The sequence below is a fragment of the Diadema setosum genome, chromosome 2, assembly GCF_964275005.1.
Source record: "Diadema setosum chromosome 2, eeDiaSeto1, whole genome shotgun sequence".
NCBI classification, from domain to species: domain Eukaryota; kingdom Metazoa; phylum Echinodermata; class Echinoidea; order Diadematoida; family Diadematidae; genus Diadema; species Diadema setosum.
Window position 1 is genome coordinate 2,204,961 of NC_092686.1, and position 25,753 is coordinate 2,230,713.

Sequence of the window (25,753 nt, forward strand, 5' to 3'; positions counted from 1 at the left end):
ATATACTTGGAAAATAATTGTTTGCCGATTGCATGTAAACACGCACGTGGCACTCCGCCATGTGGCCATAAACATGAAGTGACATTCCATTAGTGGTAAGCAAACAGTCCTAAAACTCATCAAAAGTTGATGAAAAAAAGAGGAAATTTTGATTAAGATACACATGCAAGTGTGTTTGAGTCTTTTACAGGACTAGACATCTTCATTTTACCTAGTTTGCATAATTATGTGAATGGACCATCATCAGTATTTAATGAAACAAGTAAAGCTTTGACATTTGATGTTCTCTCAGCCAGGTGTGGATGAGAATTTTACTGTTGTGATTGTTTGAGCTGACACCATTTTATCAAGGTCTATTCCATCAAGAAGAAAATCTTTATTGAATGTCCCAAGTGATATGAAACAAATAACGACAATGGTGAGCCCTTCATGGTCGTACCACAAACCTGTGACATGAATTCTGTGCTGAACTCTTGTCCATGGTTATTTCATGGTAATGAACTTTTAAACTCCTGGTAAATCTACTTTTTTTTTAAAAACAAAGAAAAAAAAACTAAACCAACATATACATATAATAATGAGTTCGAAGAAGAGTCACAAACAGAAGTTGCCTTATTAGGTTACCCTCACCTTGCTCTTTTTATGAGCTTATTAGTATAATATCTTAAAAACAATATCAGCACATCCTTTGAGATGTCCTGATAATGAACTGTCAATGAAAATGATTTTTATTTTGTGTGTGTGCATACTTACACCTGCCTATTTTTGTTTTTGCCTTGTACTATTTGTCACCTAGGTAGATCTAGCTGAAGTCTGAAGGGAACTCTCTAAATGACAATTGTGTCAAGTTAGAGGCAATTGCATGGGTTCACAAAAAGGTACATGGGTTCACAAAAAGTTAATCTACCTGCACTAGCTAGTTATACATCTAAATTTTGACATAATAGTTCATATACAGTTGACATTATTGTGCCATTCAAATCTACACTGTTTAAATTTCATATAGAATTTGATCAGTTAGTGCTGTGCTTTTGCCAGTTCCTGTAGCAGCATCCAATCAAGTTGGCAGATAAATTTAGAATGCCTCTTTGTGACTGGTTACACTATGATTGTGTAAATGGATCCATCCATGCCCTGTGAAAATATGAATCTGAGTCTTGACCTTCAGTTATTCCATCAGGGCAATATGAATATTTGTTTCTAAAATATACAAAAAAGTAAACCTTGAAACCACAGCATCTGATTTTGTATCTACCTGTGAAATATTATGCGATAAAAACAGAAAAAAGCAACAACAGATTCAAGCAGTTATCTATCATTCAATCAGTAAAGAACCCCTTAAAAAAAAAAAACAACCAAAAAAAAAAAATCCACTGAACAAAAGGACAGCAGATGTAACATTCTGCGCATACTTGTCTTTTCGTCGCCAGTCACACGAACCGACGAATCCCTCAGGTTTGCGTAAGAATGACAATTCAAGAAAATCGCGTTTGAAGTTAACCCATTTTTGACTTATGGTTGCTACACTTTCATGTCTATACTTTCCAATTATTTTTGTAGTACATCAGACTTCAATTCTTGTTCTAACTTGTGAAGTTTTTATCGAATTGTATTGTTAACAAATAAGCGGAAAATCGTCAAAGAGCTGCATGCATGTATTTTCGGTCTGCAAAGAACGTTGTTACTTTCCACGTGTGTCCATATGTACATGTACATTGAGCGTTGTCATTGTCAACACATGTATTACATAGTACGCGCACTGTGCACGCGGTCAATGAACTGTTGAATCTCAAAAACTACACGCAAGTCAATGCGCACTGATTCGTCGGTTCGGTGACTGCGTATTAGTATGCGCGGTCACCGAACCGTCGAATCGCCTGATTGTTTAACACACGTGTCTATGGGGAAAACAAATAATTTTCACAAATGGAATTACATACTTCTACAAAAGTGATAACTACGTAAAAATTACACCGAATTACACACTGAGAATTTCAGAATATGTAGTATGGAATGTCTACTATCGAAATGATTGAAAATCTCAAAATCGAAAATGTGACCCAAAATCGAGTGATTCGTCGGTTCGTGTGAATGGCGACGTTTTAGTTCACATAGACAGCATGCCTTTGTAACTGCCCACAGATTATCGAAGCAACAAAGACAGCCCTATTTAAGTGTACATGAATGTCATTTTCATCTCATCTTTCAGGCACACTGAAATGAAATGTAGACTGAATTCATAAAGGAACTCTTTAGAATTGCAGAATTACTCAGGCTTAACCCAAGTTTCCTCTTGTTAAAGCACAGATCCTCTTGGGAAAAAAAAAGAAACAAATGGGAAGAAAAATGTCAAAACCCTATTTTATCCCCTCCCTGAAATCTCAGTTTTGAACCAAATGGTGGTATTGGGACCTTCATTCTAACTAATCTTGTTTTCCCTGTTATGTGTATGCATTGTCATTGCCATTTATATCTTTTTCACAAACTGTATTCCTGTTTTTAAGTTTGGCATTAAGCAAAACAAATAAATGTTGGTTAACATTAAGTAATTTCCAATATTCTCACTTGAGTAATTTAGTATTTGCAAAAAGTTTGTGTGCATTTATAACTACTCTTTTTCTTTTTTTTTTTCCTTTTCTTGTATTTTGAGACGGTGGTGGTGCAAAAGTGTGGGGGGGGGGTATGTAGGTGCAATATCTTTTTGTTTGAGAATTGTGGTGGTTTGGTTAGAAGGTGATTACACATTGTTCTTGACAATGCTCGATACTAATGAGAGACATTCCTTGCATTTATCCCAGAAGTTATGTTGACCATTCCTTACACACTGCCCAGAACACAACAAAAACAACAACAACAACAACAAAAATCTTATAATTTGTAACCCAGGTGAAGGCTCTTTGGCTTGGTCCACATTAACTCTACCCCCCCCCCCAAAAAAAAAAAAAAAAAAAAAGTTGGTAGACCGCAGAGCTCTCCTTTCCAAGAAATGATACCTACCCTATGATGTGATGAATATACACTAAACTGAGCAAACATTCTTATTGTGGCTTCATTCTTTAATCACATTGAACTAATGTTGATCCTTACGTGGTGCGGTCACAACTGTAATCCTGTTTTGATGGCAAGCCAAGGAATGTGGGCTAATCCTGCAAGTATCTCAGCAAGACATCTATCTATTCACCACCTCTAAAAGAAGACCAGAAAATAATTCTAACACAATGTCTCAAAGGTCTGTGGTTCTCTAAACTCAAAATACGACTTCACAGAGACAGGTTTTCATTGTAGTTTCTTATGACTCAACTGGCAATAAATCAAATCATTCCATTCAATGCAACACTATGGGACACTTTGATGGCACTTGAATAACATACTCATATACGTGAATAAGGTAAGAAATGATTACATTCGCAGAAAAAGTGTCCAATAACATGTGGATTCTTTTGCTCTGGTTCATTGCAAGTAAGATAGCTTGTTTTCACTTTATCATCTTAGCAGATGAAGCAAAGCTTGAAACAAAACCAACTTCATCCCTTTTTCTTTCTCTTTGGTCTCCTCCCCCCCCCCCCAGATGCTGATTGTCATTGCGTAATAGAGAGATAACATCTCAAGAAAATCAGTGGGTCATGCAGATTGAGGACCTTTGAAGGCTGTCAAGAATAGGTTTGATCTGCTGCTGTCTGTTTGCTTCAGGTGCTATTAGTTATGACTCACAAAATGGATATTAGCACGCAAGAGCCAGGATCGAGGGAGACCTTTCTCTCTCATCACCTTTACTGAAGAGCCATGGACCCTACTGTAGGGTCCACTGAAGAGCAGTGTCTGAGGATTGGGTAACCTGAAGGGGCTCTTGTTAGCAGAAATTTTAGAGTAAGATGTGATAACAAATCATGCATCAAGACAACCAAGTTTTTACCAGTTAAAGAAAGATTGATATCTAATGTATGCCAACATGCAGTATAAAATCATAGGAGCAGCTAGTGGTTAAGTATGAACACAAACTAAGACAAGGAAATTCAGGGAAACTTTTGAGGTACCAAAACTTTATATTATCTTTAAGTATGAGCACACAATCAGTGTTCTTCATCTCTCTCACTCTATCCACTTCTATTTTCTTTCCCTATTTTTTTTTTCTCAATATGATGTGTTAATTCATTATCACATCATTGTGTAATCAGACATATTACACGGCTCCACCCATGACAAACTTCACTCAAAATTTTTCCCCCAAAACAAAATGAAAACAGAGCGAAAGATTTATTTGATCAGTATCAATCATGCCTGGGCAAGGTTCTGTCTGTCAAATATCACTGAGACATGCCAGTCATATTATTCGCTTCCTCAATACCAAAATGCCTCAGTGGGAATAGTTGGGGCAAGCTTAATTGCCTTGTCACTTCTCTTTGGTAAACAAATAATAGAAAAGTTCATTGTCCCCTACTAAAGGGCTTTTTACACTTGTAAAATTTTGCTTAGCCTCGGACCAACGGTGGGGCTAAGGGGGGGCCTTAGCCCCACCGTTGGTATGTGACTATCCTTAGCCCACTTTCTGTTTACACTCGTTTTTGCCAAAGTGGGCTAGCCCCACCGATAGTACAGTACTATCTGGCCCTGCAAAATAGCAGGGGTTAGCACCGCAATTGCGGTGCCAAGCAAGTGAGTGTAAACAGAACGAAAAAATAATCCTGGGCTAAGCGACGGAGACGAAGTCTGACCCTCACTGACCAATCAGAAACGAGGTAATCAAGTGCTGCCGGTGCGTGCGTGTACGTGTACAGTACACAGCGTAATTATGAATATTCATGTGATTTGGAAAGTCCGGGGCTAAGAAATACGAGTGTAAAAAGGTCAGTTTTCTCCTTAGCCCCGGACAAGAGATAGTACGGGACTAATTGGCGAGTGTAAAAAGCTGAAAAAATTGGTACGGGACTAACGATAGTCCTGGGTCAGAGAAAGTCCGGGGTTAAGAAACACAAGTGTAAAAAGCCCTTAAGTCAAACAATGCATGAACAGTAGACATTCCTTATGTCATAACAATGCTTGTCTCACAGGGAGCTATACAGAGCCACTCGGGCACAACACTCCCTCTACCAAAGAAAGAAAAAACAAAAATGAAAGAATGCAAAATGTGCAGAATGTATATTGTTACAGCAAACCACAAGAATGATGTCTTTAAGTGGATTAATGCTACCAAGAGATATTGTACCATTCTTTGGCTGATTAGCTGTCAAGCCTACTTCAAAATCCCATCATGTTAGCTAAAGGGTAACTGTATTCAAAGCAATTTGCAGTCAATTACCCTTTCATCCCACTTACAAGAATTATGACCACATAATTACCCACTAACTTATATCATTTCCTATCAAATCATATTACCACTTGACTTTACCAGCTGAAATCATGGCTGGACACAATATTTTAAGAGGGGAAGGAGTGGTCATGTGACCTTAACCTTGAAGTTTGACCTTTCATGCAGATTGTCCCTATACTTCTATCCTTCAAGCTGGGGGCATTTCATGAAGCATTATGTCTGACAACTTTGTTGGACAAATTTGAATGTGTGTGGAGGCATTTGTAAATACAGACAGACACTAGCAAACAGGTAACAGATGTGTACACATAATATATACATGAATATATACCACTTGAAGACATACATATTTTTGTGCGTGTGAGAGGGAAGTAGTGTCTGTGGAATTTCCCTCTCAACTTTATCGTGAGTTTTGAGATCCAGGCATTCTATCATGTCATCATACTTCATTGACCATGAAGAGCCGTCAGGGTCACCAGACAAAGATAGACAGTTCAACTCTGATTGCTGTGGTATTTTTACAACAATAATGCAACAAATTAGACACATTGATGAACATAATCATGAGGCATACTATGCAAAACTGCCTGGTGTGTAACTGATCATTTGGCTTGCTTCTAAAAAATCAAGTATGTGACCTTGCATAAAAAAAGAAAAGAAATAGAAATGCCAGATACAGATTTTTAGATTAGGCAAGATTTAAATAGGAGATATGAATTGAATCACAGCTCATCAAACCTGGGTGCTCTTAAAGGGAAAATAAACCCCAAGAGCAATGTGGATTGAGTGAAAGCAGCAACATTAGTAGAACACATCAGTGAAAGTTTGAAGAAAATCGGACAATCGATGCAAAAGTTATGAATTTTTAAAGTTTTGGTGTTGGAACCGCTGGATGAGGAGACTACTAGAGGTTATGACGTATGAGTGGACAACAATACCAAGAAAATATAAAGAAAATTCTACAAAAATCCATTTTTCATGAAAATTACAAATTCCATCAACTTGATATTGACATATGTTAAGGGTAGCAATTATTCCCCCTGCTTTCTGAAAGAGGTTGGTCCATTGCTCTTTCATGATTCCAGAAAAGTGAATTTTTGTTGAATTTCCTTTATATTTTCTTTGTATTGTTGTCCACTCATACGTCATATCCTCTAGTAGTCTCCTCATCCAGCGGTTCCAACACCAAAACTTTAAAAATTCATAACTTTTGCATCGATTGTCCGATTTTCCTCAAACTTTCATTGATGTGTTCTACTAATGTTGCTGCTTTCACTCAATCCACATTGCTTTTGGGGTTTATCTTCCCTTTAATCAGTTCAAGCAGGTGATTTGAACTATTAATTTTATGCAAAGTTAATAATAATAACAAGTAGTGTAAGTCATAGAAGTAATAGTGCTGTTAGCACTAATAGATGTGGTAGTACACAATTGTATTAGTGGCCATATTGTATGGTAGTATGGAGCCACACTAAATGCATGGTGATGAAGTATCACTTGCATAGCAAGAAGAAGACCTTTATACGTATGTGACTATTTGGCAACCATTTCTATGCGGCTTTCTTGAATACAAAAACAAATGGTGAGTTTTGCACATCTTTTAGTTTAGAGAACAAGATTTTTACTTACACCAAACTGTAAAACCAGGACGGTTCACGTGCATTTTAATTTTGTGAATTTCGCAAGAGCCAAGATTTGCGAAATTAAAATGCATGCAAAAGTTCTTGTCTACACTATATGCATTGCCACGAAAATGTCATGGCGCAAAAAAAAAATCTTGCTTTAGAGTAATTAGAAATAAATACCTGTGCTATAATTTGCACTAAAGCCCAGCCTCTCAATGGATGCATCAGTGACAAAGCGGACGAACAGAGCCTGCGAGCTCGATGTGATGATCCGCGGTTTGGTCATCCCGCAAAACTTTCCAAGCAATGGCTCCCTCTGACTGTCTCCATCATAAACCTCCACATAGTCATAGCTGATGGGCAAGAAAGAAAGAAGAGGGGAGCGGAACAAACTTTTAAGTAAGACCTCAATAATTAGGAAACTCTAGAAATAGCAAATAGCCACTCAAACTTTGGTATGTGCTGGAGACATTTTCTGACAAGCAAAGTTCCTGTGCATAAGAGCAATGACATAATAGCAACATGTTTTAATAGTGAAGAAGTGAGGATATGAATCTGCAAGAAAAAGTCACAATTGTCTACTTTTTAAAAAGGTACCACACATGGTGCTCTGTAGGCACCACAGAATTGTATTTTTCATTCATGTAACAATAAAGCTCATGTAGAACTCATCATCTATCTTTCACACAAATATGACAGAATTATGATAAAAATCAATCTAATCAGACTAAAGTCACATGAAGGACAATTACCCTAGAGTGATTTTGTAGTTGTTGTTAGTGTATATGTCATGACCAAGTTACATCTTGCAAAAAGCCAATGCAAAACACTTTTTCCTGGAAAATGTGACATCAGTTCAATTCTTGCACACACAAACAAAAATATGCCAGCAAAGACAATACACATTATGAACCAAACTGTTTTCTGAAACCATACCCCTGTCACAAAGTGATTTTAACTCATTACGGTATGATAAAACAGATAGCCCATTAAGATGAAACAGATAACCCATTATGGTATGATAAAACAGATAACCCATTATGGTATGATAAAACAGATAACCCATTATGGTATGATAAAACAGATAACCCATTATGGTATGATAAAACAGATAACCCATTACGGTATAATAAAACAGATAACCCACTGTGGTATGATAAAACAGATAACTCATTATGGTATAATAAAACAGATAACCCATTATGGTATAATAAAACAGATAACCCATTATGGTATGATAAAACAGATAACCCATTATGGTATGATAAAACAGATAACCCATTATGGTATGATAAAACAGATAACTCATTATGGTATAATAAAACAGATAACCCATTATGGTATAATAAAACAGATAACCCATTATGGTATGATAAAACAGATAACTCATTATGGTATAATAAAACAGATAACCCATTATGGTATGATAAAACAGATAACCCATTATGGTATGATAAAACAGATAACCCATTATGGTATGATAAAACAGATAACTCATTATGGTATAATAAAACAGATAACCCATTATGGTATAATAAAACAGATAACCCATTATGGTATGATAAAACAGATAACCCATTATGGTATGATAAAACAGATAACCCATTATGGTATGATAAAACAGATAACTCATTATGGTATGATAAAACAGATAACCCATTATGGTATGATAAAACAGATAACCCATTATGGTATGATAAAACAGATAACTCATTATGGTATAATAAAACAGATAACTTATTATGGTAAGATAAAACAGATAAGGTACAGTTCTCTGTCATGGTATGCAGAGATAGCACTGCACTGATGACTTTACGCCTTTATGCCTTTATGAAGATATTTGTCGAAAACATTTTTTTAGCGTCGGAGAAGAATATAGAATATAGTAGCGAGTTCGACGTGTTCAGTTTCAGAGATCAAGCGCATGGGAAGAAAAGATGATGATGTTGTTGTGTCGTGCGTCATAGATTTTTCACGTGTAGTGTATTTGTGGTGTACGTTTGGGAGGTTGACCCGGAAGCAGAGGGAAATTGTGGGGGCTGGAGTTTACGGCGAGGTCACTGTTAACTTCGAGTTCGTTGTTTTTTGTGTCCACACGGTGCTTAACTACGAGTGGGGACCCCCCGCAGCTCGTGGTTAGAGCGCTAACCATAAGATTTCTCGTGGCTCGAAACATCGAGCAAACCTCGAGGTTTGCTAACTACGAGTGCGTCTTCATGGTCCCTAACTACAAGCTCTAACCTCGAAGTTTCCTAACTTCGAGGTTAAGGGTTCCTGTCTGAACGTAATTTATAAGCTGAATATTTCACTCAAAGCTAGCAAATTAGCAATTTGGCAAAGAGAGATCAGGGAGGTGCTCACTGGAGAGATAAAGAGAACAAAGAAGATTACTGCAATCTCCCATTGCTGGACATTGCATGTGTAAAATCAACTTGCATAAAAACAAATAGTTCTAAACTTCCTTTGCACTTTGCTACCACCACCAGTCCCCTCCAATTTACCATCACATGACCATCCCAGCACGCCAGACTATCCACTGAACTGGCTTTGAACTCTTTCAAATTCCTGCAGACAGAATTCTGCTCTATACCAGATGATTATGGGGGGGGGGGGGTGATGCCCTCTTTGCGGGGGCAATGAGAACAACATCCCAATACCATTACATATTAAATAACCAATAGACTCCCCACCCCCTCCAAGTTGAGGTAAAGGTATATTTTTATCTACCAGGGGAAATGACATAACGACAACAAATGATGGTTCCATTGGAAAAAAAAACAACAAACAAACACAAAACAGAATTGCATGCGGTCAAAATTAAAAATATCTCTGACCTGACCGTGAAAAAGGTAGGCATGAGATGTCCTTCCAATCTAGGGACTTTATTGGAAATGAGCCTAGACAGGAAAATGCAATGAGTGGTAGAGCTGGATCAAGTCTAGCAGAGATGTCTGCACCAGTCTGCATAGCAGTCATTGATGGCAAAGATTATTTGTGGTACGATCACTGTGTTGTTTTGACGTACCAGATGTTTCTACAACATATTGTATCATAGCACATTCACACATATTAGGGGATCTCGTGACTCAATTTGTCTCATTTTGTTTCCAAATAACTCGCACTACTTCTGGTAGATTAGAATTAGCAAAAATAAGCAAAATCAATTGACAAACTGTTCTTCAAAATCAGTATTTTTAGGACCTGTCAGAATTTTGTTCAACATTTCCTCTCGTAACAGATTTTGCAGAGCTAGGCTTGCCCTTTCCCCCTTACTAACCCCCTCCTTTTTTTCTTCTGAAGAATTTTCACACAGTCAATTAGAGAAAAAAATATCCATTTCATCATGTTGACTTTATGAATTCATGGCAGGGGTGGGTCCAAGAATTCAATAAAGGGGGGGGGGGGGTTACAATATCATTTTTTTTCAGTTCATTTTTTTTTTTAATTAAAAAAAAGGGGGGCACATGCTCGGAGCATCCCCACCTAGATCTGCCACTGCATATCATTACCTTTTTTAACAATCCATCATAAATTGTAAACAAAAGGTAAACAGAAAAGACTACATCTTCATCTATCACAACCAGAAGGAGATATCTTTTGATTAAAAGTTTCAGCATTTAAACTTGAAGGACACAAAAGTACAAAGATTATGAAAAGGTCACTTCCCAGCTGATGTGTGGCTTGTAACATGCATTTCTGATGAAGTCACCCAAATCATACTCGGTCAAACCTGCCAATGCTGCTGAACACATGTGATTTGCATTTTTCTGACAATTGATAGGATAATGAAAATCTTTGATTTCAAAGTATGTTCAACCTAAAAATATCTGTTTTTATCAAGCATGTACCTATGTCATATTGAATTGACCCATTGTTTATCATGTCTGATATCCAGCTTGATTGATTGATTGATTGCACTCAAATTTCAAAGCCAAGTTCTAATAACTGCGGGCTGTCTAATCCCTTGTTTGGAATGGCTGGTTTTGTGTTTTTATTTCTTTATTTTTCACAGTCTGCAAAAGTTACAACTAATAAACATCAAAGTAGGTCAGTCGACCTTATAGGAATTTCATGGTGATTGGGTTATATATGCCTATTCTTATGCTTTTACAATATTGTAGGTCAGGAGAGAATTTGTTAGATCAGTTGGTCAGGTCTTGTATTAGTTTTTAAACTCTTTGTAGCAAATTTCACTTTGAGAGATGTCAATCATGCACGACAGCGGAAAAGTATCTATCAACTGGTGTGTTGTCTGAGCTTCTGCCAAGACCAGTAGTGGGGGACGTGCCAATCTCATGCTGTGTTGACACCAGGATTTTGTGCAGCTCTTTTTTGACAATGGGGAACTTTTTTTTTCTAAATTCCAACAGAAACCTCATCACATCCATTTCTCCTCTTTGAAACAAGGTAGGTACTATGTGTGGAACAGTGCACAGTGAGGTGACTATTCAACACATGGTATACAATGTGCAGCTATACAGGAATGTATGTCAATATTTGGTCAAAAAAAATTCCACAGGAATGTAAACAAGTTCGAGGAAAATATTGTTTAGGAATGACACACCTTACAAATCAAACATGGCATGTTGTAATAGTCAAATTATTTTATTTAAAAATCATGTTGCAAACAAAACTGCACATTTCATTCTAAAGTATTTGTCATGATCACAGTCAGAACTATTTGCCATATAATGAATCACACATTACAGCAAAGGCCACCATCAGCCTGAGTCTGGCAATCTTGATGTAATCACATTAAACTGCCCGAATCTCTTGGAAATCATACAATTACGTCATTAAACATGTAATCCCTGCCCTATATACCCACTGCTATTGTGTCATCATGTGCTAAAGCTGTAACCTTTTTGACACATCCTTCCGCCTTGCATCTAGCAGGTAAATGTACGGCAATTAAACTCTGCATTTGAACAAAAAGTAGCACACATGGAGTTTCTCGAGATGTCAAAATGTTTTGCGACTAGATAATAATTCCTCTAGATTGTTCTTTATGCCATCTAGGCATTTATCGTTTCTTTTAGTTCAGACAAGCACTATGAAAGGCACGTTTAGCACACTTCTTTATACCATGAAATGCCAAATGGTTGGCCTCAATCCAGTATGAGCTAGCCCTGACTTCAAATCCTGACCATGACAATCTTTTCTTTGAATTCTGCCATTACCAGGGCATTACAACAGGTATCTCCTTCATAGATGCCAAGTTCAAAAAATTTTTGTGAGTGAGATTTTCATGACTCGGCATCTCGGCACGGGCGCATGTGTGTGAGCGAAGGAGAGAAGCGACTGAGAGGGGAGGGTGGTGTCCGCCCTCCCACGGTAGGGAGCTTTTTCGATTTTTAGCTCTTAATGGTGCAAGCTGGTGCATACTTGAGTGACTATTTTTTACTTATTTTGTAAGACAAAAGGGAAATATGCCTTCAATTGCAACTCTCACTTTAATCTTTTAAGCTATGCTCCTGATGCGTGAGAAAAATGGGTGCCATGCGTGAGATTGTGAGACAGACCCTAAATGCTTGAGTCTCACTCACAATGCATGAGACATGGTAGCTCTGCTCCTTCCTGTAAGGCCCGGTCCCACTGCACTTACGGATGCAAAGAGGATGTAAAGCGTACAAAAAATCTTGCCATCCGTTGGAAAATGCTACGAATCCGCTGTGTACCCATCGCATACGTGTTTCATCCGCTCTATCCATCGAGCATCCGTCCACTGTGATTTCATCCGCGCAAAAAGTTTTAAGCTGCTTAAAATTTTTAGAACGGATGAACTTTCCGCTGTGTACGATGTAAATCCGCGACATACGAGCAACAAACGTTATATGTCCGTGCGGCATCCGTTAAACGTTTGCTGCATCCTCTCTGCTTCCTCTGGGCATCCTCGCAACTCACATCCGCTGCAGCTAAAAACGGAAAGAGGGAGGAAAGATATGGTACGTGGAACGTCTTTACATCGTTAATAGCACGTTAATAGAAAGGATGTAAGCGTATGCATCTCGTATATAAAGCATTTCAAAAGCATCCCCTCTGCATCCGCTCTGCATCCGTTCTGCATCCGCTCTGCATCCACTCTGCATCCGCTTTTTCTGCTATGCGTCCGTTTTGCAATTATCTCCGGTAACCCCTTCGGAGCTGTCATCCCCTTCCATCCGCTTTCATCCGCTAGGCTTCCGATGAACATCCGTTTAACATCCCCGCTACATACTACCCACGTCCGTTCCATTTCCGTTCTGTTACCGCCAATTTTCGCCAGTTTTGTCAATTTCTGGAGCGGATGAAAGCGGATGAAGCCATCCCCGAAATTTTGCTCGTCCGCTGTGTCCTTTCTGCATACGCTTTGTGTCCGTCGGCCAGTGGGACCGGGCCTTTACCGAAGTGGGCTTTCCAGCAATGACACCGCATTTTCAATAGGCAAGTGTACTCCTTGCCCTCTGGCAGGTTTTAGTTGCTCTGGGCAACCAGAAGCAAGCTATGGAATTTCGAAGTTTCACATGATTTTTTTTTTTTAAAGCAAAAAATTACATTGGTCACAATCCACTTCATACACTCACTGATGAAAATATATTTGCAAACCTTATACGCATTCCATCTTTAACCTCACAGACATTTCTAATACCAGAAATTCTTGGTTACTAACACAGTTCCCGAGTGTCATCTTCTGACAGTTCACCCTGCCGGCACTATTTACCGTCATCATATAGGTCAAGGAATCAAGCAGTAATTTGGCACAATTGATTGAGCTTGCAACACAATCATTCCCTGAGCAACAGGGAGTGAGAAACTCATCAAATTCATGGCCAGCAAACTCCTCCTCCATGTGAGACGGTTCAAGTAATATTTCTACCAATTTAATCTTAAAGGCTATAGTTTTGGTTGAGATGGGGGATTCAGATTTTAACTTTTTGTGAGATGATTAGAAATCACTTATGAAAAATTACAGAGCATACAATTCAAACAGGTATTCAAAGTTTATTTGATGAAAATCGGTTATGAAATGGCTGAGATATCTAAAAACAAAGCACAACAAAGTGGTCCTAGTAATATCTGGATATATCAGCCATTTCAAAACCAATCTCAATCAAATAAACTTTGAATTCCTCTAAGAACTGTACACTCTGTAATATGTCATAAGAGGTTACTCATTATCTCATAAAAAAGTCAGAAACCTAAAGTCCCATCTCAACCAAAACTATACCATCTCTTTAAAGGCATACATTTCCACAAAGAAATTTACATTACAATTATGTCCACAATTTCCAGGAACAGACAGGTAGGCCTACAAACTTGAGTAAAATGACTAGACATTACAAGGGGCTTTTAATGTTTCGTTTCCATTTAGAAAGCAGTAATGACTTCTTAATCAAGTCAAATGCCAACTACTGGAGAAGTCTTAGAGTATCACTATGTATAGGGCACCTACTGATGATCTACCTGGTATACAATAATCCCTAAATGTAAAGCCTTACCAATCTGACAGCCCACTCAAGTTTAACAATACTACCACAGTCCCACATTATTTACTTTATAGCAATTATGGATGAATAACATTTCTCTTCTCCATCCCCATCCTTTCCAAGAAGAGAAATCAAAGGTGAATGTTGTATAATTAGGAAACATGAAATAAACAGACTGGTGCAACAAATCTAAAACTAAAACATAGTGACATTAACAAGTGAATATAATTACAATTATTAATTACAAACATTTATCACTATTTTTATCATTTGATTAAAAAAGATACACCAAATTTACTGATTTATCCTGAGTGCATGTAGCAGTCTATTAATGATTTACATTCTGTTGTAGGTATAAAATGAGGGAGCATCAAGGCCACCACTTATCCAACACTTTAGAATATAGCCAAGTCAGTATAGCGGGAAAATGCCAAGGTCAGACTTATAGAAAGGTTACTTCCCTCCAATCCTCCCCCACCTTACAGCCAAACCTCATCACACAAAGTTTTTATATCAGACGGAGGAAGAGGACTTCCTAAAATTGCGGTTTTTAGTAACTTTGTGAGGAGAAAAAAAGTACATGTTGTCAACAAACACACAAGGGACCTGTTTAGCATTAAAAAAAGAATAACTCGCAGTATCTTATATTGTCTGCAAATACCACAGCTTGCAAGTCTTGATTGGGTGTTTCCAAGCTTTCATCAAGGTAGCTCGAACTGCTTGGGGTTGAAAGTCTAGCAATTTTACTATGGTTTGAGACTCACGCCTATCTACAAGTAGATTATTATTCCTCTTTGCAATATATCACCCTTGTTGCAGTTGTTGTTTTAAAAAGAAAAAAGGAGAAAAAATGGGACCCTATTAAAAAAATAATTCACCCCAAACAATACTGACATAAAATCAGACCATAATAAATCCTAAACAAATCAAACATTATTATTAGATATACAATATCATGTCTACACGAGGGAGCTCATAATTAATGTCTCCACAAGGGAGTTCAGAATAAATACTCCACAAGGAAGCTCAGAATAAATGTCTCCACAAGGGAGCTCATAATAAATGTCCCCATGAGGGAGCTCATAATACTACCCTGCTTGTGCTTTGTTCACCACTAGGCACAGATGCTGGAGTATTTTCTATCACTAATTGGCACAGATAGCTGGAAACTAATATTGTCAGATGAACTGAGATCATCTAATCCCCCTAATCAAAATTGTATCACCATGACCTTCTGTTGGACTGAGGCACACTGGTCCACCTATTTGCTTAGTGGGCTTGAAAATCTATAGTAGGGTCAAGTTTTTTATCCAAATTGCTAATTCTTGCATCGAGTTGGGTTGTTTATAGCAAACTGATCAGCAAATTGCCCTTCATCAACATAAATACACATCGATTATTCAGTGTTCTTGAGTAATAGCCATGAGAAAAGTAGGTCAAGCTTAGGAAGGATTAATGATGATGAAAAGTTTGGCAGGTTGAGCTATAAAAGTAACCGGGCAGACAAAGGATGAAAAAACAAGACATATTCACAAATTGAATGCAAAAAATTGACCACACTTTAGCGTGGTCCAGATCTGTAATATATTCATAGTGATAATTATTACTATGGATATATAGATATCTGGACTATTACTGAAGTGTCCTATGCATGGGCTTCAAAAGGAGAGTAACAATGTCTTTATGCATCTTTACAACAACAAAAAAAGTCACAATAAACTATTATGTATTGTATCTAGTAAATGTAATTGTTATACAAATTTCAATTGCAAAGGGTCACATAAACGGCAAGATATGGATACCCGACAAGAATGAAAAACTTATTATTTTCATTATGGTTACTGAAAGTAGCAGTATTCTAGTAGTAGAAGCAGTATTACTCAAACTGTTAACATCACAAAACATTCGAAAACATAACATAAACAGATTTCTTGGATGACAGCTAGACCATAATCTAAGGACACATGAAATCAGCAAATACTAAATGAGGGCCCAATACTTCAAAATTCCTGCACGATCCCTTTAATTTCCCTTTCCTTACAATCGGAAACCTCTGGAGCCACTCTTTGCCAAGAAACCCATCTTGGTGACGTTACATGCCAAGAAAAAGAGAGTACAGAATGAAGAACCGAGGGACATCTTTAATTTCCTGCAGACAAAAACATGACAGTGACCTCAAGTGTGGTTAGTTGCACTTCCAGACCTTTGCCATTATAATGATATTGTTTGGAGACACTCAGCTTTCTAATACCCACTTATCCTAATTCAATGAATGAATTATTCAGAACACATTATTGTTCTATGTCTTAGAGTTGATTCAATAATTTCACACTAATGATCAGATATGCCCTGTAGCCCTATAGCACAATTACCATACATGCCAACATTTCAAGATGAAATATCTTACTCGTGGATTGCAAAAATCTTATTTTATATGCAAAATGAAGTTAAAAATCTTACTTTCGTCAAATCTTCAGAAAATACACATGAAATGTACACATACATGTATATCTAAATATTTTTTAAAAATCTGATTTCTCTGACAGAAAATCTGATTTTGCTTATTTTTAACGTAAAAAATCTTACTGAATCTGATAAAATCTTACTAGTTGGCAAGTATGAAATACACACACACATTAAAAAAAAAAAGACTGGCAGGAAGGAACTAGACTCATTGCTTTTGAGGAGAAAAAAAAAAATCAAAATAAGGCTTTATAATCCCAATGGACCCCCCCCCCCCCCCCCAATTTCCCTGGTAGTGATAATCAGGCCATGACCCATGTGTTAGCCATGAAGCTCATCATCCCGTTGACAATCCTTCAACATGTGTGCCTGAAAAGTGATGAGGGAGAAATCGGATGCTCTGGAATCATCTGACTGATGATGCCATCCAGATGGGTTGTGGACCAGAGGATGCTTAAAGTGTTTCATTCACCTGAAAATTAACTTTGTGACATGGAAGAGCACCTAAAAGGTACCCATAATGTGCTCCACATCATTTGTCTACTTCCTCCATACTTAACAGAAATAGATTTTATACCCAGAAATAATAAAATGAAGTTTGTTTTTACAAAGGTTCGATATTCCAAAAATGAAAAGAAAGAGTATATTAATGAACCCTCAGAATTATGAACCTTTAGTTGCACAAGTATGGGTTGAATTTTACCTTGACCTTGTACTATTTATACTCACACCTTATTTTACATAAATAATAATGAATTCATTTTGGCCTTTCTTCAACAAATTATATTATTATTGAACATTCTTAACTGAAATTACACCTGAAAATACCATTGTAGCCAAAGTTAAGTGGCTTTTGACTGTCCATATTCACATATTTTGTCCCAAAATTGGCCAAAAATTTAATCAGCATATCTAGGCCTACAACTCATGTCATCAAGTAGCACAACTGGATCAAGAACCATGAAAGTTTACTGTGGGAATTTTTTTTTTCTCATTACAATGTGATGGAAAGATCTAGAGGAGAAAGAAAACCAAGTATGCAAATCCCATTTGATACCTTAAAGGTAGGGAATCCCATTTGCATGCCTTAAATGAAGAGTTGTATAAACACAGTGGTATGTTGAAGAGAGTATCATTTTAGAAACTCCCATAAAGTATTGAAAGTGGAAGGTAACATTTATTACATTTTTATTGACCGTTAGATTTTGAATTGAATTCTTTTCGGGGCTCACCGTAAATTCCAGTACATTACTAGGCTACCTTTGCAGACCCATGCACTGCATGTGTGTCCATCATGTATATTTTGTGCAGAAAGTTCATCAAAACTTACAAACATTTCTATATACATTCTTGCCACACACTCTATATGTTATTACATCAGCTCAGATTATACTTTTAGATTTGTGTTTATAGATAAAAAATACAGAAGACTGCAACAAAAAGGCTTAAGTGTGGCTGATACACAGAACTACTGAGTAGTTGAGTTTTGTGCATTATTCAAATTGTAGATAACTGTTGACTTTCAAATTTCTAAGCAGTGGCCTAAACAAGTCCCCTGAGGTTCATATTTAATGTTTTGCTGCATTTTGGGAGTTCTGTAAAAGGTATCTCCTACCTTTAAGGAAAGATGGTAAGATGAAGATGAGACTAGGGTATGTCACCTTGAAGTCATCCAGATAACATTCAACCAGTCTCCCCATGATCATCCTTACGTCAAACAGGTGGATGTACTGATGTAAACAGTAACTCGTCTCCAGTTTGGCAATTGAAAGTGATCACATGAGCCAGACAGAGCAAGAGACTTGTCAAAGAAAGAGCCATATGAAAACACATTCCCTTAACAAAATACAGTCAAACCTGCCTTTGTGGCCACCTGTCTATCTAGTGACCACTTGCCATATGGCCACTAAAAAAATGAAAAAATGATCACATGAGCTAGACAGCGAAGGGACTCGCCAAAGAGAGAGAGAGAGGCATATAAAAACACACTCCTTTAACCCACTGAGGGCCAGCTGATTTTGCGACAACATTACAACAGTATATGTGGGACAATAGTTTAACAAAATACAACTTAGGGGCACCTGTCTATGATAGTGGCTATCTGCCATAGGACTTATGTGGCCAGTAAAAACACCCCCCCCCCCCCACACACACACACACACAGAAATATGTGTCAATCACAGACCAAGACATACAAGGAATGAGTAAGCAAAGAATTATGGGGGAAAAAATGTGCAAAATTAAAAATTATGGTACCAGTAAGAAATGCAAGGTCACTTTCAATCCTGGTAAATCATTTGATAATAGGCCCGTTCACACACAAGAGAAAAAGTGCGATTTAAAAATCGATTTTCTTATCGCGATCAAAATTTCGAAATTTTTTCCAGTGTGGACAGAAAAATCTCACTAATTACCGTGATCCTTATCGCGATCCAACTCGCACTATTAGTGCGATTTTTCAGAATAATCGCGATTATTTTGCCAAGCGTCGTGTGTGTGAGCGCGATCGAGATTCAGAAATCGGTATTTTTAATCCCATCGTTCGTAGCACGTGCGAAACTCTATTGGGACTGCGGGGTCAGTCTTTGGTCATGCAAGATTCGCGCATGCGCAGTTTGGCCACTGATCGTTCTTTCCTTGCTGCGAAGTGTGATTTTTCCCTGTGTATGAACGGTCAAAAAAAAAAAATCGAAATTTGGATCGCGATTGAAATTTCGATTTTCGTTGTTTGTGAACGGGCCTAATGACAACCTAACTTTGCATCAGCTTGATTGCCATGATCACAAAATGTCAATTTTTCTGGTGATCTTTATTTTACTTTGCATGCATAAAAATCATCAGCCTTATACGCTCCTTGAACCTTTATATCAGATTTTAGATTTTTCCTGTCTATCATCTGTAATCACATGAGAATATAGTTTCCTGGCTGAAATAATTTTCCCAGATTTCTTCTTATTTCATGCTCTTTTTTTTTTCTTCTTTCTAAAGCAACCTACAACACTACCCCTTGACACAGCAGCTATATTCACACAGTATCTTAAGATATGAAAGGGAAATTGATCCACTAATAATGAGCTTGTGTTAACTCATTGCCTATCACGAATGACAGTACTTTTAGCTTTTATCAAAGAGCAAGTGTTTACATGTGGCTGGCAATTACAACTCCAGTTTCTTGCAAAGTGCTTGTTCCCAGGGAAATCAAATTCTCTATTATGTTTCATTAAACATAATCATAGACCTAAGGTTAGATTATATGAATGTATTCCAAGGTATCTGTTATTAAGAGGTTGTAGGGACCAAGATTAATCACGCGTTCATTGATAACTGCTTTCACATGGGTCACCAACAGCGAAACTCCATTGGGGATATCCCCTATCTACCCAGCTATCTGAGATAATCACTGCTAATCTTGTGGTTACCATCATCCACTGAACTTCATTATAATTTTAAGTTGGTGCACTCTACAGACCCATTCATACACATTCCCCCATAAGAGTTGACAAGATCAAATGGGGAAACACAGTGCCTTTTAAAGGGATCGTACAGTTTTGGTTAAGACCTAATTTCAGGTTTCTAACATTTTTAGTGAGATAATGAGAAACCTCTCATGAAATATGAAAGAGCATGAAATTCTATGAGGAATTCGACGTATATTTGATGAAAATTGGTTTTGAAATGGCTGAGATATCAAAAAAACAGCGATTCTAATAAAGTGTGGGACCCACACTTTATTACGATCGCTTTGTTTTACTTTGTTTTTGAAGGTTTCAGTCATTTCAAACCCGATTTTCATTATATAAACTTTGAATTCCTCTTAAAATGGTATGCTCTGTACTATATCATAAGTGTTTTCTTGGTATCTCACAAAAAGTTAAAAGCCCAATTCTCATCTCCACCAATACTGTACCATCCCTTTAATCCCATGATCCAACCCGTCTTCTAAGCCCTAGATGAGGGTGCCTGGGATCCTGTTCTAGTTATAGGCATGAACAGTTTAAAAATTTAAAATGCTTCAAATAGCAGGAGAGTGCATGAGTTTCTTGGCTATGAGTGAATGGTAACAAATAAGATTGATTTTAGCCTCATGATCCAAAAACTGATAATTCTACGTGTGTGAATGGGCCTTTTGAGAAATTCTTGAGGACCTTAACTTCTAGCTTACCTCCCTTTGGGCCTTATTATCGTCAAAGTTGGTTAACTCGATGCTTAACTTGAAGTTAAGCCAGCTCCTTGTGAATCTTACTAACACATACGATACCCAGGGGTAGTTTAACTGCTCATCTGCTTATAATCAATATGTGCTGAACATTTATGCATCATAAAAACATGAGAGTCCTTTCTCTGTCACTTTCCATTATGCCACGCTCATGAGTACATGAATCAGATCCTCTGTTAAGCATGCACAAAGCCTGCAGCTCTCCCCGCATCTCCAAATATCATATATCCTGCCATGAGACTGCACCACACTGTGTTTGAATGAAAGTGTGTGCACAGGCTATCTCCTTCACTTCACAGACAACCAGTCTGAGTACTCATCCTTTCTTCAGGACCCATCTTCCCTTCATCCTCACTCCTCTATCTGGCTACCTAGCTCCCATCATCAGGGAGAAGCCAGCATTCAAACTCAGGAAGTCTCCACAGAGAAATCAAAGAGATGCTAGTGTGTACCGGGATCTCTGATAGGTTGAAAACAAATACCAAATCAGGAGGCTTCTATATTCTCTTGTAAGGACATGACAGGATTTCAAAGTTTTCAGGAAACCTACTGCAGAATAAGGCAGCTTTGTGTGTTCTTGCTAGCACACTGCTTGCACCTGAGCAACTAAACTTGAGCCCTAGCAGGCCTTCGACATTGGGCTTCTGGCAACCGAAACTGAGCAAAATGTGATGTTTTGATTGTTTGAAGAGTGATTTTTTTTCTTTAAGGGCAATAACAAGTTGTGGGATGAAATGATGGGTAGACTAGAAGGGTGCATGGACAGGTAGTTCTCTGTTCATAATATGTCATGCATTTTCAGATGTAAACATTTTTTGCATCAAAGAGAAATTCTGGTACTTGACAGAGATGCTAATGACTGAACTGGTATTCCCATATGATTTTGTAAACATTAAATGCAGTGCTCATTTTCTGCCAGGAAGATTAAATATTCATTTATCAGCATAAATGTAAACTCTGGACTCCAACAATTCAACACAGGTTGTTTACACTACTTACAGAAACGATTGATCTGGCATTTAAAACAATGCTGCTGTTAAGACACCTGCTAATAGTTTCAAAATCTTTGAACTTTCAAACACGAGAGTAAAACTCTAGGACTGGACAGTTGTGCCAGGAATATTGGGCTGTTATTCACAAGACTCTTGTTCAAGCATTAATGTCACTCGTCACAGAGAGAAACGCAGCCGAGGGGTAAATGACAATCAGATGTGGGCACCAGAGAGAGAAGAAATTGGCATGTGCGTCATCACGGTCGGCGCTCCAGACACTTAGGAGTTTCAGCTGTACAAAAACACATTGTTTGTAATCACGTTTTGACAACCATTTCTATATGACATGATTAGAGTTTTTACAAACTGAAATGAGTCCTTGTTGACTGCTCACTGCAAACAACATTCCACACAACAGATGTGTAAAATTCTCCATAACTTGTCAATCAAATATGCAGCTATTGATATGCACACATGTAAACCGACATAAAGCACCATAGTTAACTGAATACATCAGCATATATAACATGAAGTTGTATCTAAGTAATCAATCTCAAGTATGCTATAGTGATCTATATTTTCAGACTGCAAACACATAAGAATCATGAAAAACTACCACTAGAAGCAATTTAAGGATAACAAATGACCAAACGTGATTTGAGAAATTTAGAGAGAAATGTGATTTGGCCTTGCTTTCAGACTTACAAAAGCAACTTAATTGGGATGAAAGCATGTTTCTAAAGATATTCACAGCTGAGTTCTTTTTACAGTCTGAAACCACCCTTTGCCTCCACTGCCACTGCCACCACCACCACCACCACTACCACCCATACCTCATCGTCAGACAGTGGGGGTGTGATGCCAGCAAAATATTCTGAATCTTATGTCCACTATTTGTTTTCACAGACTGTAAGGGTTGGGTGTTTACCTAGAATTCAAGCAAAAGGATAACATTAACACAGAGTACATTTGATCTGAGCCTTTTTGCTGAAAGACATCATCCAAAGAATGCATCTCATATTCTATCCAGTTCCTCCATCATCACATGATTTCTCCAGCATGCATGTTCAGGAAATCAAACATATCATCTGGCAGATCTCAAGTCAGGTTGAGAGCATGACTGAAGCTTTCTGAAAACTTTCAGAGAAACCCCCTTGCCCATTCCCCCTCCCAGCCCCCCCCCCCAGCCCCTTCCCCCTCCCCCCCCCCCCAAAAAAAAAAGAAAGCACCGCCCTCTTTGGCAAACATTTGGTATCTCTGCCCAAATTCTGTCTGCAGGTGACACATGACACCAGAACAACAAGCATCAACTATCAGCTAAAACTCACTCATGTGTTTAGTGGTGATGAAAGAAAGAAGTATGTCTCTATTCGTTGAATGCAGAGAATAGTACCAGGCAGAGAAGCACTAGAAATGTCTTATTAAGCTTTGACCTGACAGAGTTTATGACAGCAGGGCTTGAGATTCACAAGATGAGAAGAAGAACCTACATGACAAAATTCAAGTGACACATCTTAAATCTTGATAAATGATGTTGTTCCTATCAGAACCACTGAAGAGAGAGGAGTTAGAGCAGGAAGAAATGTGGTGATGCATGAAAACAAATTGCAGACATCTTGTTATCACGTGTGAAGCGACTCAAGTTCACGTTCAAATGTCATCACTTACTAGCAGCCTGGGCTCTCTTCCAGTTCAAACGCCTCAAATGTCAGTGTCACATGACCCGTATCCTCGGCGATAAGGGTCCACTCGCAGCCAATGTCGCTTGGATACTTGCTGGGGAAGTTTGGCGATTTGATGATGCCCCGTCCAGCGTAAAGTCTAGACCCACAATGTAATCCTGTTGCTGTTATGTGGTGCAAAAGACTGCACAGTCTGAAAAAAAAAGAGAGAAAGAGACAAAAACATTTTGAGTTGGAAATTTTATGAACTGATGTCCAGGTGGGTTTTTGTGTATTTCTTCTCCAGCCTCTTGCTCTTTCTTCATCTTGCAGGTTTGCTTAATCATTTGAGTGTGGACATTCATGTATGTTGAATTTTCGATTGGACGATGAGACGGCAAGCTGTAGCAGTCATTTGTAATACTGACCATTCACAATGATACAAACTACACTGTACATAGTTGGTGCTGAATCTTAACAAACAAGAAAATACAAATAGATAAATAACAAGTTTTTTTATGTCACATCAGATGAACAAATAAACATGTATTATGACATAAAAGTCTTGCATCATTGGTTTCAAGGATCACAAACTGAAAAATGACAGCCAATTTGCACAAAAGAAACAAAAAATGTGTAATTACACATAATACCACAATGTAACATATCAAGTCTTAAAGTATGTGTGTTCTTTTTTATTTGTTATATTTGATATCAATGCATATAATTCCAGCTGAATGACTAGACATACACTGCACAATGACTTTTACAGTGGTTAGATCAGTCAACTGGGGAAGTTAACCAATTGTTCTTCACATCACAGCCACAAACAGCCTAATTTTGGAAGAAAATAGCGATCAGTGGACTGAAAGGTTCGGGTCTGTTAGAGACGCACTGAGCAGAAAAGTAGGGTAATATCATGCAAGCCTTGTGTTTTTTCTCCTCATATGGAGGTCATGAACCCATCCCAGATCCCAATTCACACTTATGAAATAAAACAGTAATGGCAGAGATATAGAAGTGTGGTGTGTGGTGTGCGGTGTGAACAAGCACTGACAGCTGACAGTATTCTGCTACAGAGTTCCAGCAGATCTAACTGAAGATGATCTTGTACAAGCTGTACATACTCAGACATCACAGTATTAGGATCCTAATAATAGGCCCATTTGGTTTTCACTAGGGAAGACAAAAGCAGCATACAAGTTGATGGTCCTTCTGAGAGGGTCTGGAAGAAGCCATGTGCATCATAAATCACATGTGAATGGGGTCTTATTTTTATCCTGACCCTCCTGTCTAGACTCAGTCATCAGACATGGACACTGCCGTCAGTCAGGTGTCCAGCTCAGAGACAAGTGTTGGAGACGAGAGTCGGAGACGAGTCGGATTATGGCATGATTGAATATGGAACAGCTGTGGATGTGCAGGGGAAAGACAACAAAGAAATATACGTCGCCTCTGAAATTCACTTTTGTGCCAGAAAAATGAGCTAAAATCATGGACCCACTTCCCATGACAAGATAAGATGATGGTAACAAAGAAAAAAACAATCTTGTTTGTCGATTGTAAGGAAGATAATGCTGATGTTATTTTCAGGCCTCGACTGACACGAGGAAGATCATTTATCATCACTACACAGTGATGAGTTACAAGTGATGCCATTTTCCCATTAAGTTTTTGATACAAGAGAGAACATATCATAAGAGAAGATTTGAAGATTGGATACACGCTCATCACTGGAATTAGTCAGTTTCATCAAAAAAGTCTGGTTCACACCTGCATGATGACAAAATGCCATGGCAACAGCATGAGAAAAGCTACATCATTTTGGTGACGCTTGGGGTAACGCTTGACGTCAACAGAGTAATGCGGAACTTGGCATGGTTATCAAACAACAACAACAAAAAAAGCTGCATCATTATTTTTATCTTCTGTCATCTACTACAGATCTCTAGCTCCATCATAATATAGACTATCCATGAAGAAAAACAAAAAGAGTTTGGCTGAAACTAAAATTGCTGAAAA

At 37.9% G+C, this 25,753-nt stretch overlaps 1 protein-coding gene across 1 annotated transcript in view; it reads right to left on the minus strand.

The window, feature by feature from the left end:
- Positions 1 to 23,873, minus strand: part of LOC140238853 (uncharacterized) — a 50,888-nt gene extending 27,015 nt beyond the window's left edge. The window contains exons 1-2 of the mRNA XM_072318751.1: positions 23,739 to 23,873; positions 7,114 to 7,286 (exon numbers count right to left, since the gene is read on the minus strand). Coding sequence (XP_072174852.1) covers positions 7,114 to 7,219 — 106 coding nt within the window. The 5' untranslated portion in view covers positions 7,220 to 7,286; positions 23,739 to 23,873. The remainder of the gene's footprint in view (positions 1 to 7,113; positions 7,287 to 23,738) is intronic.
- Between the last annotated feature and the right edge of the window lie 1,880 nt (positions 23,874 to 25,753).